At 44.5% G+C, this 17,878-nt stretch overlaps 2 protein-coding genes across 3 annotated transcripts in view; one reads left to right on the forward strand and one right to left on the reverse strand.

The window, feature by feature from the left end:
• LOC129824831 (TATA box-binding protein-associated factor RNA polymerase I subunit A-like) lies at positions 1-9,510 on the reverse strand. Of its 2 annotated transcripts, XM_055884338.1 has the most exons (11): positions 9,258-9,510; positions 8,499-8,656; positions 6,978-7,141; positions 6,768-6,881; positions 6,344-6,542; positions 3,568-3,689; positions 3,147-3,305; positions 2,526-2,592; positions 2,146-2,269; positions 1,830-1,987; positions 1-1,396 (listed from the first exon to the last, which is right to left on the reverse strand). In XM_055884338.1, exons 2-11 carry the CDS (start codon positions 8,632-8,634, stop codon positions 1,269-1,271), a joined length of 1,371 nt encoding a protein of 456 aa, XP_055740313.1. In that variant the 5' UTR covers positions 8,635-8,656; positions 9,258-9,510; the 3' UTR covers positions 1-1,268. The 2 variants fall into 2 exon arrangements, with proteins under 2 accessions (XP_055740313.1, XP_055740312.1); XM_055884337.1 differs by lacking the exon at positions 9,258-9,510 and having other exon boundaries at positions 8,499-8,787.
• LOC129825615 (transport and Golgi organization protein 1 homolog) overlaps positions 9,413-17,878 on the forward strand; it is a 12,126-nt gene continuing 3,660 nt past the window's right edge. Inside the window, exons 1-5 of the mRNA XM_055885827.1 lie at positions 9,413-9,437; positions 12,056-12,189; positions 17,320-17,445; positions 17,572-17,593; positions 17,718-17,806. Coding sequence (XP_055741802.1) covers positions 9,413-9,437; positions 12,056-12,189; positions 17,320-17,445; positions 17,572-17,593; positions 17,718-17,806 — 396 coding nt within the window. The remainder of the gene's footprint in view (positions 9,438-12,055; positions 12,190-17,319; positions 17,446-17,571; positions 17,594-17,717; positions 17,807-17,878) is intronic.

The following is a 17,878-nucleotide window of genomic DNA, read 5'->3' on the forward strand; positions in this document are numbered from 1 at the left end:
TTCATTTAGAGCTATTCAGCCACCCAATCAACAGTGTTTAATCAGTAACAAATGGTACAAAATATAGCAGCCACATTCACCATACCACAGAGACTACAAAAATGAATCAGGTACAACAGCACAAATTGAAACAACCAAGTCATTCACTTTACAGTACAGAGTATTTGATCATGTAACTTCCTGACTTTACATAGTACTGGCCATAAACCACAGTTAGTTGTTTAGGAACAGAAGGCTTCATCACAGGTTCTGATAACAAACATGAGTATGTGATGTAGTCCTTAATCATGATAAAGCTGGGCCCACTGTTCCCTGGCAGCCTGCGAACCCTTGGCCTGTGAAATTGAGCTCTGTTATCCTGCATCAAGAGGCTGGAGGGGTGTAAAGTAATCAGATTTGCGTTCCGCCTGTGTGTGTGTGATGGATAGGTGTGGAAGGAGCCACGGGTGTGTGCTCTCCCTCCCTCTATTTTACCTCAGGGACCCAAGGCTGCTTCCAACCAGGGATATCACTCATGTGATGTCATCACACAGAGACAGAGGACTCCAGAGCGAAGGCACAGAGGTTTTATTGAGGGTGTCTGTCGTGTCACATGAACGTGACTTAATAATCTCAATAGCAGTTTACAAAAATTCTCACCCCCCCCCCCCCCCTCTGTATCGCTGCACTATCCTTTGCGTCTGTTGCCATGATGCTGCTCTTTGGCGTTGCCAAATGTTCTAGCAATTCCAACACGTCGCCTCCACCTAAATGCAGCTGGGTTCTCCATGAATCAGCGGAAGTTCAGTTGAGGCCACACCTGCCTCAAAGCATATTACCGCCTAGACTTAATACTGCGGCACACCCAACCTCCCTGTTCCCTACCAACTACCACAGTGAACACATGCTTCAATTTCGGCCTCAGCTTCTTTTAAAAACGACGGAGCAGCAGCATGCAGAGCAATTCAAAAACGTAGCCATAGTGCTCCCTGGTGGACAATCACAGAACTTGACACGTAATACACTGCAGTGCAATGAGAGAGGCCTGCCTCTTGAAGGGGGGAATGGTCATCATGGCTGCAACTACTGTATGCAGATAACCAAGAACATTCTAGACAAGAAAAATAATGTAGTTGGAACAACTGTCATGGAAGGTTAGAGAGTCTGACCTGATGACTGTATGAGGTGGTCATGCCTGCCGATCTGGCAATGGTAGAAGCTCTTCACACATTTTCAAAATGTTTGTTCTCGCCCCTGTGCCCGGTGGCATTCCAGGAGCTTCCTCAAGGTCAGTCTTGGCTTTGCTGTCCACTTTCTCTTCTGAGCCTTCTCATATTTCTTAGCTGTTTAGGATTCCTCTTTTGAGCCTTAGCAGTTACTCCTTTTCGGGCTGCCTCACCGCAGTAGATGGAGGTATCTGGCAAAAGAGACAACAAATGGGTTAGACTACATAAGATGTCATACTGCCACTTTTCCACTAACAGAACCAGGGAAAACTAGACCTAAGGACAGCCAAGCATGTTGGTTCAAGGAAGTAAACATGTATTCTTCTTGGTCCCGTGTGGCTCAGTTGGTAGAGCATGGCGCTTGCAACGCCAGGGTTGTGGGTTCAATTCCCACGGGGGGACCAGGATGAATATGTATGAACTTTCCAATTTGTAAGTCGCTCTGGATAAGAGCGTCTGCTAAATGACTTAAATGTAATGTAATGTTAAACTAATTGTATATTTTGCCGCATAGTGCCAAGGCTGCAAATACTGATAATAAGTGGGGACATCTCTTAATCTCACACAACTGAAAGAAAGTAATACTCAAGAAAATAAAAGGTGTCACTGTGTAGCTTTACTTACAGCGAGGACTAAAGGCTCCAACAACAAAGCTCTTCACTTCCAGTAGCTCTCTATTCTCTGCCGAATCTTTCCTGGCCTGGAATGTTGAGAAGTGTATTGCTAGCCACCAGTCGTTTCTGTACCCCATCTCCACTGCAAAAGTCTTCAGCCATTGTTTTCTAAAGGAAAATATAAATCCGTGGAATTGGCACAAATTAAGCATGACATAAGGCCTTGCCAATTCGCCATGAGAAGAGATAAGCAATGTATGCCGAATTTCATTTCTTCAAAAGGGAGTGCATTTTCAATGTTTTTCAATTCATGCAGCCATCCTTACTTCATCTTCAGTCTCTTGATGATGTTCATCAAATGGTTCCAGACATCCAAGTTGCTCCTCCAACAGGAGTAGTCCAGGAGATCCAGAACCACACCTAGAGCCTTCTGAAGATCACCCTCTTTCTCTGGAAAAAAACCCCCTCATCCTTTACTATGAACACCTTCATAGGACCAACATCGATGTGAAGAGCACATCCAAACACATTAATCTGAGTGCGTAACAGCCACCGAGGACAGAAACACGCACGACAACATTGAAAAATGACTAAAACATCAAGAATAGACTTTAAAATGGCTCGTTTTCCCCTCATTTTACACCCCATTGTCCCTTTAAGACACTCAAAATCAATATATTGTTATTATTATTCTATATTCACATACCCGACTGTACTAGAAGAGAACAGTATTCCGGCATCAACTCATGACTTGGGACCAATGTATGCAGGATCTAAGGCAAATGTAATCGAAAACATGGACTCATTAAAAAGTACAGTACCAGTAGGCTATTGAGGGGCAGAGTGCAGGACTAACTGTGGCCTAGAGATTTCTGGGTAGCAATCAAGTACCTTACTGTGATTGTTTTAAAACGAAATGGTCAAAAATAAACAAATTGCTTCTTAGCAAAGAACCATTTCTCAAGCAAGAATTTTGCTAGTACTGTCTGGGAGTGGCCTTTGTGGGGAGGGGAAATCCAAAAACTAGTTGTTATTGGCATAGACGTTTGGATTGCTCTTTCTTATTGGTCTATTAATTAACCAATTTACCACCTGGTGATGTCACCAAAACTCCACCCCAACAAAACAGGCGGACATTTCAGGCATCTCTTCAAACAACTCATACACTAAAAGGACGTTAGAATTTTCACAGTATTATTCAAACCTGTGGAAATGTATATAAAACACAGGAAAATCATTTTACTGCACTGGGCCTTCAATAATGATAATAGTGCCCAACATTTCAGCTAGATTCCCCTGTTAAGAACAGAAATGGCCTCGGTACTACCTTCAGCACTTTCAGAAGTTTCTTCAGTGGGTGGTCATGTTTCTTCATGTACCGGTATAGGTAGACATGGGCATTGGGGTTGGGGGGGAAACTGTTGTCATAGGCATAGTCATATAGAACCTTCACAGCTCCCTCGTGATCGTTGTAGAATTCCAGCATCTGCCATTGGCCCACGCAAGTCAAAACATTAGATCATCATAGGTAGTCTGATAAGGGAAAGTAGTTCAATGATGGAAAAGTAATACAATGATGGAAAAAGAGGATGCCAGGGGCCATGTTTAGTAGGGCAAATTGTAGCAAATCGGTTTGAAACGGAAAAATGAAAACAAGTATTTTTACTGTACAAATTCAGGTAGTATGTTACCGTTCGATTTGGAAATTGTTCATGTTTCATGCATACTGAACACGAAGCAGTACTTACATCAATGTAACTCAGAACAAAAGGATCCCAGACACCAGGAAGCTTCATGATCTCCTTCAGGTTCACAGAAGATTGTCGGAAGTAGCTATGCATTTCTTGGTTGACAACTGCATCATACTCATCTAAAATATGCCAAAGTCCATGTTAAGCTAAAGCACAACCACAGGTTATGGTTACCTTTTATTTGGCCATGCTTTTTGAAATGTATTGGTATTGTCCCTAAAGGCACAGTTACATTATCTGGCCAGTAGATGGTGACGTAACATAAGGATTTCTACTATCCCAATTAGAGGTCTACCGATTATGATTTTTCAACGCCAATAACGATTATTGGAGGACCCAAAAAAAGCCGATACCGATTAATCGGATGATTTAAAAAATATATATTTGTAATAATGACAATTACAACAATACTGAATGAACACTTATTTTAACTTAATATAATACATCAATAAAATCAATTTAGCCTCAAATAAATAATGAAACATGTTCAATTTGGTTTAAATAATGCAAAAACAAAGTGTTGGAGAAGAAAGTAAGAGTGCAATATGTGCCATGTAAAAAATCTAAAGTTCCTTGCTCAGAACAAGAGAACATATGAAAGCTGGTGGTTCCTTTTAACATGAGTCTTCAATATTCCCAGTTAAGAAGTTTTAGGTTGTAGTTATTATAGGACTATTTCTCTCTATACGATTTGTATTTCATATACCTTTGACGTTGTTCTCATAGGCACTTTAGTATTGCCAGTGTAACAGTATAGCTTCCGTCATCCCTCTCCTCGCCCCTCCTGGGCTCGAACCAGGAACACATCGACAAGCCACCCTCGAACCAGCGTTACCCATGCAGAGCAAGGGGAACAACCACTCCAAGTCTCAGAGCGAATGACGTTTGAAACGCTATTAGCGCACACCCCGCTAACTAGGTAATTTCACATCGGTTACACCAGCCTAATCTCGAGAGTTGATAGGCTTGAAGTCGTAAATAGCTAAATTCTTGAAGCACAGCGAAGAGCTGCTGGCAAAACGCACGAAAGTGCTGTTTGAATGAATGCTTACGAGCCTGCTGGTGCCTACCACCGCTCAGTCAGACTGCTCTATCAAATTATAGACTTAATTATAACATAATAACACACAGAAATACGAGCCTTATGTCATTAATATGGTCGAATCCGGAAACTATCATCTCGAAAACAAGACGTTTATTCTTTCAGTGAAATACAGAACCGTTCCGTATTTTATCTAACGGTTGGCATCCCTAAGTCTAAATATTCCTGTTACATTGCACAACCGTCAATGTTATGTCATAATTACGTAAAATGCTGGCAAATTAGGCGGCCCAAAACTGTTGCATATACACTGACTCTGCGTGCAATGAACGCAAGAGAAGTGACACAATTTCACCTGGTTAAAATTGCCTGCTAACCTGGATTTCTTTTAGCTAAATATGCAGGTTCAAAAATATATACTTCTGTGTATCGATTTTAAGAAATGCATTGATGTTTATTGTTAGGTACAGTCGTGCAACGATTGCGATGCGCTTTTGTTAAATCATCCCCCGTTTGGCGAAGTTGGCTATCTTTGTTAGGAAGAAATAGTCTTCACAGTTCGCAACGAGTCATGTTAGCAGGCAATATTATCTAAATATGCATGTTTAAAAATATACACTAGTGTATTGATTTTAAGAAAGGCGTTGATGTTTATGGTTAGGTACACATTGGAGCAACGACAGTCCTTTTTCGCGAATATGCACTGCATCGATTATATGCAACGCAGGACACGCTAGATAAACTGGTAATATCATCAACCATGTGTAGTTAACTAGTGATTATGATTGATTGTTTTTTGTAAGATAAGTTTAATGCTAGCTAGCAACTTACCTTGGCTTCTACTGCATTCACGTAACAGGCAGGCTCCTCGTGGAGTGCAATGTAATCAGGTGGTTAGAGCTTTGGACTAGTTAACTGTAAGGTTGTGTAACGGATGTGAAATGGCTAGCTAGTTAACGGGTACGCGCTAATAGCATTTCAATCGGTTACGTCACTTGCTCTGAGACCTGAAGTAGGGTTTCCCCTTGCTCTGCAAGAGCCGTGGCCTTTGTGGATCGATGGGTAACGATGCTTCGTGGGCGTCAGTTGTTGATGTGTGCAGAGGGTCCCTGGTTCGCGCCCGTGTCGGGGCGAGGGACGTACTAAAGTTATACTGTTACATTGATGCTGTTGACCCGGATTACTGGTTGCTGCGGAAAAGGAGGAGGTTGAAAGGGGGGTGAGTGTAACGGATGTGAAATGGCTAGCTAGTTAACGGGTACGCGCTAATAGCATTTCAATCGGTTACGTCACTTGCTCTGAGACCTGAAGTAGGGTTTCCCCTTGCTCTGCAAGAGCCGCGGCTTTTGTGGAGCGATGGGTAACGATGCTTTCTGGGCGACCGTTGTTGATGTGTGCAGAGGGTCCCTGGTTTGCGCCCGTGTCGGGGTGAGGGGACGTACTAAAGTTATACTATTACAGTTGCAAGATTGAATCCCTGAGCTGACAAGGTAAAAATCTGTCGTTCTGCCCCTGAACGAGGCAGTTAACCCACCATTCCTACGCCGTCATTAAAAATAAGAATGTGTTATTAACTGACTTGCCTAGTTAAATAAAGGTGTCAAAAAAATACAGATTTCCGATTGCTATGAAAACTTGAAATCGGCCCTAATTAATCGGCCGACCTCTAATCCCAATGTCATTGAAACCAATGAATAATGGACACTTGGGGGTTGCCAGGTGTCCTCTTACCTGTGCTGGATGCAGTGGCTTTCTTGTCACACCAGATTAAGTAATCCAGGAAGCCACTATAGGCCTGGATCAGCCTAATCCTCTGGGACTGACCGGCTGACAGCTTGCCATACCTCCAGCTCTCAGCGATGGACAGCTGACGCTTGGCGTCCTCAAACTGCCCATTGACCAGCAGATGGAACGAGTGCTCCAGACAGACCTTCAGGACAAACCGATTCTTCAATGCACATTGGCATACATTTCCATTGCAAACACATTGTTTACACATTCCATCTATTTGTTTGTTTTTGAAGGTGTCATAATGGCTCATAACAAAAGTATAGACATGGTGACTGTCCTATATTAACTTTTTTTAACCCATTGACTTAGGGTCCTATAGTTGGGATGATAGTGTAGAGATCAAGAGGTCAATTAAGGAATATACCTTCAGGTAATGCTTTACTCCTGAGTGTTTCACTCGCTCATAGAAACTGTTGTAGTCTTCCAGCTTCGAGTCGGGATGGTGGTGTAGTATCTCTGTGCCTATTCTCCAAATTATCTGAAAGACAAAGTTCGAAGAAATCAAACTTTGCATTTATACAGTACTTCTTAGCTACTCTTTGTGAGAGTTCAGTCAGTGCAAAGATAGACCTACCTCAGCGTAGAGTTGTGGCATGTTTGCAGTGGTATCCTCCAGTGTCTGTGAGTAACTGGCCATGTACTCCGCGGCATCCTGCCATCTATGGTGCAGCAAGACCTCCCTGATGTGCTGGAGGCAGTTCCTTGTGGTCTTGTGAAAGCCAATCTCACGGGGTGTCTCTAATGAAACAACAGACATTGCTACTGGTTAATATGAGCATCTTATGTATAGATGAAAACAATACAATCGGGCATTAACATACACTACATGACCAAAGGTATGTGGACACCTGCACGTCAAACATCTCATTCCAAAATCATGGGCATTAAAATGGAGTTGTACCCCCCTTTGCTGACATAACAGCTTCCACTCTTCTGGGAAGGCTTTCCACTTGATGTTGGAACATTGCTGCGGGGACTTGCTTCCATTCAGCTACAAGAGCATTTGTGAGGTCGGGCACCATGTTGGGCGATTAGGCCTGGCTGGCAGTCGGCGGTCCAATTCCTCCCGATGGGGTTGAGGTCAGGGCTCTGTGCTAGCCAGTCAAGTTCGTCCACATCGATCTCAACAAACCATTTCTGTATGGACTTTGTGCACAGGGGCATTGACATGCTGAAACAGGAAAGAGCCTTCCCCCAAAACTGTTGCCACAAAGTTGCAAGCACAGAATCGTCTAGAATGTCATTGTATGCTATAGCGCTAAGATCTCTTCACTGGAACTAAGGGGCCTACCCCAAACCATGAAAAACAGCCCCAGACCATTATTCCGCCTCCACTTGACAGTTGACACTATGCATTCGGGCAGGTAATGTTCTCCTGGCATTCGCCAAACACAGATTAGTTCGGTGTTAGATGGTTAAAGCGTGATTCATCACTCCCGAGAATGCGTTTCCACTGCTCCAGAGTTCAATGACAGCGAGCTTTACACTACTCCCGCCGACACTTGGAACCGCGCATGGGGATCTTAGGCTTGTCTGTGGCTGCTCAGCCACGGAAACCTATTTCATGAAGCTTCCGACGAACAGTTCTTGTGCTGAAGTTGCTTTCAGAGGCTGTTTGGAACTCGGTAGTGAGTGTTGCAACTGAGGATGATTTCTACGAGCTATGCGTTTCAGCACTCGGCAGATGTCTGTGAGCTTGTGAGCTACCACTTCGCAGCTGAGCCGTTGTTGTTCCAATATGTTTCCACTTCACAATAACAGCACTTTCAGTTGGCAGCTCTAGCAGGGCAGAAACTTGACAAACTGACTTGTTGGAAAGGTGGCATCCTATGATGGTGCCACGTTGAAAGTCACTGAGCTCTTCAGTAAGGCCATTCTACTGCCAATGTTTGGCTATGGAGATTGCATGGCTGTGTACTCGATTTTATACACCTGTTGTGGCTGAAATAGCCGAATCTACTAATGTGAAGGGGTGTCAACATACTTTTGTGTATATAGTACCAGTCAGTAAATAGCAGCTTGAACTAGCTAACTAGCTGGTTTAGCTTACTCAAGGGTTCACATATTCTTATACACACTCCATTTTATAAATTACCTTTAAATAAAGGAGGCGCCAGGGGAAGGTTTGGCTTCTTGATTCGTTTTCTGTTGATTGATTCATCGTCATCCGAAGACTCATTTTCGCCCTGTTCTTCTCCAGGCATCCTCAGTTCTGACTCCAGATCATCCATGACTCACCGTTCAAAGTTCGACCTATTTTCGTTAACAATCAAATGAAAGGCCACAACATATATTTGATGTAGGTTGTTTAGCAAACTGTGAATTTGCGCCAAACACCATGCACGATACCAGCGTCTTATCAGCGACACAAAAAAAGTACTTCCGGGTTACGAAGTCGTTTTTCAAAATAAAAGTCGACCACGCAATAGTAGAAACGTAGCATTAATTATTCATGACAAAAATAATTGTCTTTGCATTAACAATGATTCATATTTAAGTAATATTTGCATTCCATTTGGGCTTCAACACATGTTCCAAGGTCAAATAAAGGCCTCCAATACACTGTATATGAAATAGATATTGGTTTATAGGGAGAAAACTATTCTAGGTGCCAAAGTAAAAGTGGTGTTGGGATTACTCACTAGGGTCTGGTAGAATCTATATATGGTGTTATTTTATGGGGGACTGAGGTCTATGGCAACCCTTTCTACTCCACCTAATCCATAGCCCCAAATACAATACAGAGTACCACAGTATGAGTCATAATACCCATAAAATAAATTGTTCCAATCGTTTTTCCCTTACTGGATTATAGAAACACTTAAAATAAGGTCTGTGTTTCGTGTAGGCTTACCTTTGAGTGACGTTTTGATAACCGTGTAAATCTCTCTAGGTCCAGGACAAGCTGACTTATCAATATATTCGCTTGTATTTACCCCTAAAAATGAAACGCTAATTATCTGCTAATGTGGCTATCATAAAGAACTAAAAATGCCATGAATGATCTGGATGAGACTGCCGAATCGAGACAAAGGTAAGAATCGCTTGATTAACTATATCTAATGTTAGCAAAATGTAGTAATGAATACATTTCTTGAAATTGACAATTCTGTGAACTGTTTTGTGCAACTTTTAAATTGACACAATATACCTGTTTGCAAAGGTCAGCTAGAGATGACGTGCAGGCGCTTGCAGGGATTTGTAGTCTTGCATGTCTACTTTGACGCTAATTAGCATTTTAGAATCTGAGAGAAAATAGAGACGAATATATTGATGAAAGTCACCTTGTCCAAGAATGATTTAAATGGTTATCAAAACGTCATGCCAGGGTAAGGCTACATGAAACACAGCCCTTAAGTGTTTCTAAAATTCCTTAAAGGGAAAAATGAATGGTGGAAAAACGATTGGAACCATTTCCCTGTTCGGGTATTATGACACCGCCACTTTGGGGCTCTATAGCTGGGATAGGCAACTCTGTTCCTGGAGTGCAGCAGGTACTACAGGATTTTGTACCAACTAGGTACCACACCTGACCAACTGAGCTAATTGATCAGTTCAGTGATTGCCTAAATTCAACACACCCGCTGTTCCAGGTTGGTAAATCAAAAACATGAAGGGTCTGCGGCACTCCAGGCCCATGGTTGCCTAGCCCTGCACTATAGGCCTAGAAATGACATATTGGCTTAAATAGAAACAACTATTCTTGATGCTGAAATAAAGTGGGGTTGGGATTACTCACTAGGGTCTTCATTTTAATTTGACTTTATAACAAGAGGGCTTTGTGTTCGAGCCTATTTAAGAAATAAGAGGTAGGCCTACCTGTTTCACAGACAATGATAGGCTATACTATCCATAGATCTAACCTATATAATAATGATTTAACAACAATATACTGGAATAAAATATAATAAATTAGGGAAGGGAGTTCGTTGCAGAGGTCTGGTGTTGGTGGAAGAACTGGTAAAGGGTGGACCTAGTGCTAAAGTAGGAGTTGGCTGTACTGATAGTGACGCTGTTGTCTGGGGTGATAAGCGTTAACTGTGGAGTTGACCGTACTGATAAATGCATAGATAAGAATAATTTGACACAACAGATGATAAATTAAAATAAGGCTCTTGAACCACCAAATCTGAAGCATAAATTGTATGAGGGTGGTATGGATGTTGTGAATGATCAGAAAGTTAAGACTCAAATTGTGTGTGGGGGGGACGACAAAAATGCATTTTGGGATTGTCATCATTATTCATTATGCTGCATACATTCCATTATGCAGCATAATGAAAAATGTGATTTCCAATTTTGTGAGGAAGTTGACAAAACCTTACAATGTTCAATTGGAAAACTAATTGTCACTAAACATAGTGTCAAAAATCTTAGGAATATGTGGGACAAGAATGGAGGTTTTGTTAATCAGCCTCAGCCTCAGTTTAGCCTCAGTTTTGTTAATCAGATTGAGGAATAGGTTGAGTTGACCAATCCGTTGGGCCGTCACCCATATGTAATGAAATAGGAGATGAGGATGACAGCACAAATTTAAGTCGGTGCAACAGTCTGACTAAACTAATTGATACAAAAACACCAAACACAGAGGGGGGAGGAGAAATGCAGTGAAAGGTAAATATGGTGAGGAATGTGTCACACAGCACAAGAAACCCCAAACACTTTTGTTTTTGTAAATCACCAAACTGTTGAATCTGCTACTTTTCAATGCAACTCAAGACAAAGGAGTTAATTGTGGACTACAGAAAAAAGAGGATCGAGCACACCCCCATTAACATCTACTGGGCTGTAGTGGAGCAGGTTGAGAGCTTCAAGCTCCTTGGTGTCCACATCACCAACAAACTAACATGGTCCAATCACACCAAGACAGTTGTGAAGAGGGCATAACAAAACCTATTCCCCCTCAGGGGACTGAAAAGATTTGTCATGGGTCCTCAGATCCTCAAAAGGTTCTACAGCTGCACCAATGAGAGCATCTTGACTGGTTGCATCACTGCCATGTATGGCAACTGCTCGGCCTCCGACCGCAAAGCACTACAGAGGGTAGTGCGTACGGCCCAGTACATCACTGGGGCCAAGCTTTCTGCCATCCAGAACCTCTATACCAGGCGGTGTCAGAGGAAGGCCCTAAAAATGGTCAAAGACTCCAGCCACCCTAGTCATAGACTGTTCTCTCTGCTACCGCACGGCATGCGGTACCAGAGCGCCAAGTGGCTTCTAAACAGCTTCTAACCCCAAGCCATAAGACTTCTGAACATCTAATCAAATGGCTACCCAGACTATTTGGATTGCCCCCCACCCCCTCTTTTACACCACTGCTACTCTGATATTATCTATGCATAGTCACTTTAATAACTCTACCTACATGTTTTATTTTTATTTATTTTACCTTTATTTAACTAGGCAAGTCAGTTAAGAACAAATTCTTATTTTCAATGACGGCCTAGGAACAGTGGGTTAACTGCCTGTTCAGGGGCAGAACGACAGATTTGTACCTTGTCAGCTCGGGGATTTGAACTTGCAACCTTTCGGTTACTAGTCCAACGCTCTAACCACTAGGCTACTCAGGAGGGTGATACTTCCCTACTTTTGAAATTGTGGTGAGATGTAAACTGTATGCATTAACCTAATTTGCTTGTGCTGTATTTCCAGGATCTCTGGAGTCACCTCCTGTCACTGATTTCCATGAAGATGAGCAGAGTGTTTCATCATTCGTATCAGTGCTAATTTTATCTGGTCGTCTCGTCACCCTGTTTTATGAGTATCTTGGAATATATGGTGTTATGGTAAGTTACTTCATGTATTTCTCTCTTGTGAATGGGCTTTCCTTCCTATTGTAATTGACTAATTGCCTGCATGTAGTGCTTAGGACTCAAGTATTCATACTTATTTTATTATTGCTGGGACAATGCATGTATTATTTTTATTTGGGGGGCGGGATTTGCCATGCTGACAGCGTTACCCAACCCTTCACCTTTTTTCAACTGATAGTTGAGTACAGCACCGTTTCCGTTAAATGAAACGTTCCAGAACGTAAAAACATACTGAACCCAGCCCAGGTTCAGTGATCCTTTCCCATTTTTTTGTTGACTTGTTCTAGTGAAGTGTAGACTGAAGTTAAGTGTCTACAGCCGGTGTTTTGCTTATTGAGTGGGATATAAATGATACCCCCGCTCGTTTTACCAGGCTTTGTGCGTTTTGCTTAGAAAGTAATCACGTTCAGAACTCTAAAAGGAGGCTAGTAGACATGTTGTTGGCGAAGCAGAGCCAGCATTGGCAAGCTAACCTTCAAGCTTAGGTTATAGTAGCTAGAAAGATAGGTGCATATTGTCCTCTCCTGGGTAAAGAGAACCACGATGAAGGATCCTCTCCAGTAGTCGACTACGTTGATCAGTTGGTGAAATGAGGATTTTTGGGTTTACGCAAACGAGTTGCATTGCAAGTCACAAGCCAAACTAACTAGATAGCCAGCTCAACTATCAAAGTAACATACAGTAGTGATGGATTCGGAAGAAACAACCCCTTTGCCCCTGATGACAGAATCTGATCAACTGTCTGTCTTGTACTGTCTTTTGTACTTCGATATGTACGTAGATGGCTACAATGTAGCTAGCTGGCTAGTCAAGTCTTAGGCCGCCATATGGCTGGCTGGCTAGCTACATTGAAACTGAATCTTGTTGGCAACTTCATTGTCTTGGGGAATGATTTTGTCCAACAATACCTAATGCATTTCCCAAATAGTTGCAGCCTATAATGGATCACTTAATTGCTATTTTAGTGGAAGTGGAAGTTGCCTGTCCTCTTCCTCATTAAAATGTCTCACTTTCCAGACTAGCAGTATCCGTTCTTCCTATATCTGGGTCTCAGATCGAGAGGTGCCTTCAAGTTGTTGAATTTTGCTTTGACAGCTTCCCCTTACTGTAACGGGTGACGCTCTCCTCATCCTCGGATGAGGTGAGGAGAGAAGGATCCTCAGACCAAAACGCAGGCTTTGGGAAATAAGCCAACTTTATTTAACAACGATGATGGCAACACGAAACGAAACAAAACACTTTCAAACTACAAAACAAGAAAACGACGTTGAACGAAACCTGAACATAAACTTACATAACTAAACATAAACTTACGTACAGGAAACGGACGACATCGAAACGAAACGAAACAAACAAACGCTACAGTCCCATGTGGTACGAACATACATTTACATTTACATTTAAGTCATTTAGCAGACGCTCTTATCCAGAGCGACTTACAAATTGGAAAGTTCATACATATTCATCCTGGTCCCCCCGTGGGAATTGAACCCTGGTCATAGGAGACAATCACCCACAAACAAACAGTGAGAATGCCCTACCTAAATATGACTCTTAATTAGAGGCAAACGCAAACCACCTGCCTCTAATCAAGAGCCATACCAGGCAAACCAAAACCAACATAGAAACAGATAACATAGAATGCCCACCCAACCTCACGTCCTGACCAACTAACACACAAAAACTAACATAAATAGGTCAGGAACGTGACAGTACCCCCCCCACAAGGTGCGAACTCCGGACGCACCAGCACAAAGTCTAGGGGAGGGTCTGGGTGGGCATCTAACCACGGTGGTGGCTCAGGCTCCGGGCGCGGTTCCCACCCCACCATAATCCATCCTAACTTCCTCCCTCCAAGAATGTCCACCCTCTTTTGACCCCCACAAAATTCCCTTAACAACATATCTAATAGGGACAACACCGGGACAGAGAGATAAATCAAGAAAGAGGGATAGATAAGAATATAGAGGTAGAAAAAGATAGAGAGGGAGATCAGGATAGAGGGGCAACTCCGGACTGAAAGGCAGCTCCGGACAGAGAGACAGCTCTGGACTGATGGACAGTTCTGGGTATCCAGCCTTTTCAGGCTGAAGGACAGCTCATGGCTGACTGACGAATCTCGATGCTCATGGCTGGCTGACGGCTCTCGACGCTCATGGCAGGCTGACGGCTCTCGACGCTCATGGCAGGCTGACGGCTCTCGACGCTCATGGCAGGCTGACGGCTCTCGACGCTCATGGCAGGCTGACGGCTCTCGACGCTCATGGCAGGCTGACGGCTCTCGACGCTCATGGCAGGCTGACGGCTCTCGACGCTCATGGCAGGCTGACGGCTCTGGCTGCTCATGGCGCTCTGACGGCTCTGGCTGCTCATGGCTCTCTGACGGCTCTGGCTGCTCATGGCTCGCTGGCGGCTCTGGCAGATCCTGTCTGGTTGGCGGCTCTGGCAGATCCTGTCTGGTTGGCGGCTCTGGCAGATCCTGTCTGGTTGGCGGCTCTGGCAGATCCTGTCTGGTTGGCGGCTCTGGCAGATCCTGTCTGGTTGGCGGCTCTGGCAGATCCTGTCTGGTTGGCGGCTCTGGCAGATCCTGTCTGGTTGGCGGCTCTGGCAGATCCTGTCTGGCTGGCGGCTCTAGCGGCTCCTGTCTGGCTGATGGCTCTAGCGGCTCCTGTCTGGCTGACGGCTCTGTAGGCTCATGGCAGACGGGCGGCTTTGCAGGCTCATGGCAGACGGGCGGCTTTGCAGGCTCATGGCAGACGGATGGCTCAGATGGCGCTGGGGAGACGGATGGCTCAGATGGCGCTGGGGAGACGGATGGCTCAGATGGCGCTGGGGAGACGGATGGCTCAGATGGCGCTGGGGAGACGGATGGCTCAGATGGCGCTGTGGAGACGGATGGCTCTGGCCGGATATGGCGCACTGTAGACCTGGTGCGTGGTGCCGGAACTGGAGGCACCGTGCTAATGACAAGCACCTTCCTACTAGTGCGGGGAGCAGGGACAGGGCACACTGTATTCTCAAAGCCTACTCTATCCCTGATGCGTGGTACCGGCACTGGTGACGCCGGGCTGAGGACAAGCACATCAGGATTAGTAGGGGGAGAATATACAGTGTGTACAGGGCTCTGGAGACGCACTGGTAGCTTAGTGCGTGGGGCCGGAACTGGAGGCACTGGGCTAGATACACGCACTACAGGGAGAGTGCGTGGAGGAGGAACAGGGCTCAGGATACGCACTGGTAGCCTAGTGCGTAGTGTATACACTGTAGGTACTAGGCTGGGGCGGGGAGGTGGTGCCGGAAATACCGGACCGTGGAGGCGTACTGGCACTCTTGAGCATTGAACCTGCCCAACCTTACCTGGTTGAATGCTCCCGGTTGCCCGACCAGTGCGGGGAGGTGGAATAACCCGCACCGGCCTATGTAGGCGAACCGGGGAAACCATGCGTAAGGCAGGTGCCATGTATGCCGGCCCGAGGAGACGCACTGGAGACCAGACGCGTTGAGCCGGCCTCATGACACCTGGCTCAATACCCAATCTAGCCCTCCCAGTGCGGGGAGGTGGAATAACCCGCACTGGGCTATGCACTCGTACAGGAGACACCGTGCGCTCTACTGCGTAACACGGCGCCTGCCCGTACTCCCGCTCTCCACGGTAAGCCTGGGAAGTGGGCGCAGGTCTCCTACCTGCCCTTGGCCCACTATCTCCTAGCCCCCCCCCAAGAAATTTTTGGGAATTACTTACGGGCTTTTTCGGCTTCCGTGCCAGACGCGTTCCCTCATAGCTCCGGTTCCTCTCCCAGGTAGCCTCTGCTCTCCTCAATGCCTCCACCTGTTCCCATGGGAGGCGATCCCTCCCAGCCAGGATCTCCTCCCAAGTGTAGCAACCCTTTCCATCCAAAACATCGTCCCATGTCCATTGCTCCTTTCTCTCCTGTCCCTTACTCCGTTTCGTTTTCCTTTGCCGCTTGGTCTTAGCTTGTTGGTGGGTGATTCTGTAACGGGTGACGCTCTCCTCATCCTCGGATGAGGTGAGGAGAGAAGGATCCTCAGACCAAAACGCAGGCTTTGGGAAATAAGCCATCTTTATTTAACAACGATGATGGCAACACGAAACGAAACAAAACACTTTCAAACTACAAAACAAGAAAACGACGTTGAACGAAACCTGAACATAAACTTACATAACTAAACATAAACTTACGTACAGGAAACGGACGACATCGAAACGAAACGAAACAAACAAACGCTACAGTCCCATGTGGTACGAACATACATACAGACATAGGAGACAATCACCCACAAACAAACAGTGAGAATGCCCTACCTAAATATGACTCTTAATTAGAGGCAAACGCAAACCACCTGCCTCTAATCAAGAGCCATACCAGGCAAACCAAAACCAACATAGAAACAGATAACATAGAATGCCCACCCAACCTCACGTCCTGACCAACTAACACACAAAAACTAACATAAATAGGTCAGGAACGTGACACTTACATAACTATCACTTGAGGTTACTTGCCATTAAAATCTACATGTGGCTCATGTCTAGTGATATGTTATGTAATCATCTGTTTTGTTTATTGGCCATTTTACAGGGTGAAAGGCTACATGATGCAATCTTTTGCACTCTAAATCCACATAGGCCTACGGCTTGTTAGTTAGATCCACTCTGTGGTGATTAATTTAGCTAATCCCTGAATTTCACTGAGTGACTGCAATGGAAGTTCTGTATTGTGGAAAGGTCACCATGGTTGGACAGTGGTAAGGCCCCAGTCCAATCCAATCCCCATTAATTACATAAGGTCAAGGCAAATTTTCTCTATTGATTTTGATCAACAACTAGGTTATAGGCTACGTCTATTTCTAAACCCACCTTGATTTGATCTGAAGATATGCCTCTGCATTGACTGAGAGGGTGCTCAGTGGGATAACCATTTAGCCATGCTTGTGAACAGGACACTGGAATGCCTGATGGTTTAGTTCAATGTTTTTAACATCACTTATTTTCTTCTGTCATCTCAGCCCAGCTATTACCCAACTTATTTGCTAAGCCTGACATGTGCTGTAGTAACACTGATTGGACCCGTCTCTCCCCAGATGGTCACCAGCCTGCCAGAGCACTGGAAGCCAGGTCCAGACTTCTACGGCGTGTCCTGTGAACCCGTGCTGGTCACTGCAGGTGCCGGGGTCATCGGCTTCCTCTTCTGGAGGAGCATTCTATCTGTAAGTCGTTGTTGCACAGTTACTGCTTTCATAATTTCATAATCTGATTGCTTTGTTATTCTATGATGTATTGTATGCTACCGTTGAGGAGGCTGTTTGCTGCCACTTTTATTTTCCTTCTCACAGGTCAAAAGCAAGTCATATCTAAGTAAGTTCTTCTCTCTGGCTATTTAGGGTGCATAGTGAATCCTCATTCATATTACTTACAGGCTGGTGTCCTTGTCACGTGTAAACCATGTCTGATTTCATACTCTTGTCATGGGTTTTATTAGCTACTGAAAAAGAGATAGTGGACAGGATGAAAAAGCTTGAACAAGAGAATAAGGAGATACTCCAAAAGGTCGCTGAACTGCAGCAACAGGTAAGTTGCAGAGACTTTCACTGACTAAGATCCAGACATTTGAGTTCAATGTGAATTAAGGGACATAATGTT

Source organism: Salvelinus fontinalis, chromosome 27, assembly GCF_029448725.1.
Source record: "Salvelinus fontinalis isolate EN_2023a chromosome 27, ASM2944872v1, whole genome shotgun sequence".
Taxonomy (NCBI): Eukaryota; Metazoa; Chordata; class Actinopteri; order Salmoniformes; family Salmonidae; genus Salvelinus; species Salvelinus fontinalis.

Bases quoted from the DNA above. Each gene is read 5' to 3' on its own strand.
- LOC129824831 (XM_055884338.1), bottom strand. From the start codon at position 8,634: ATGGATGATCTGGAGTCAGAACTGAGGATGCCTGGAGAAGAACAGGGC. The intron at 3,690-6,343 runs GTAAGAGGACAC...GGCATATTTTAG, and splicing joins AGCCACTGCATCCAGCACAG to ATGAGTATGATGCAGTTGTC. The intron at 2,593-3,146 runs GTAGTACCGAGG...CATTTGCCTTAG, and splicing joins AACTTCTGAAAGTGCTGAAG to ATCCTGCATACATTGGTCCC.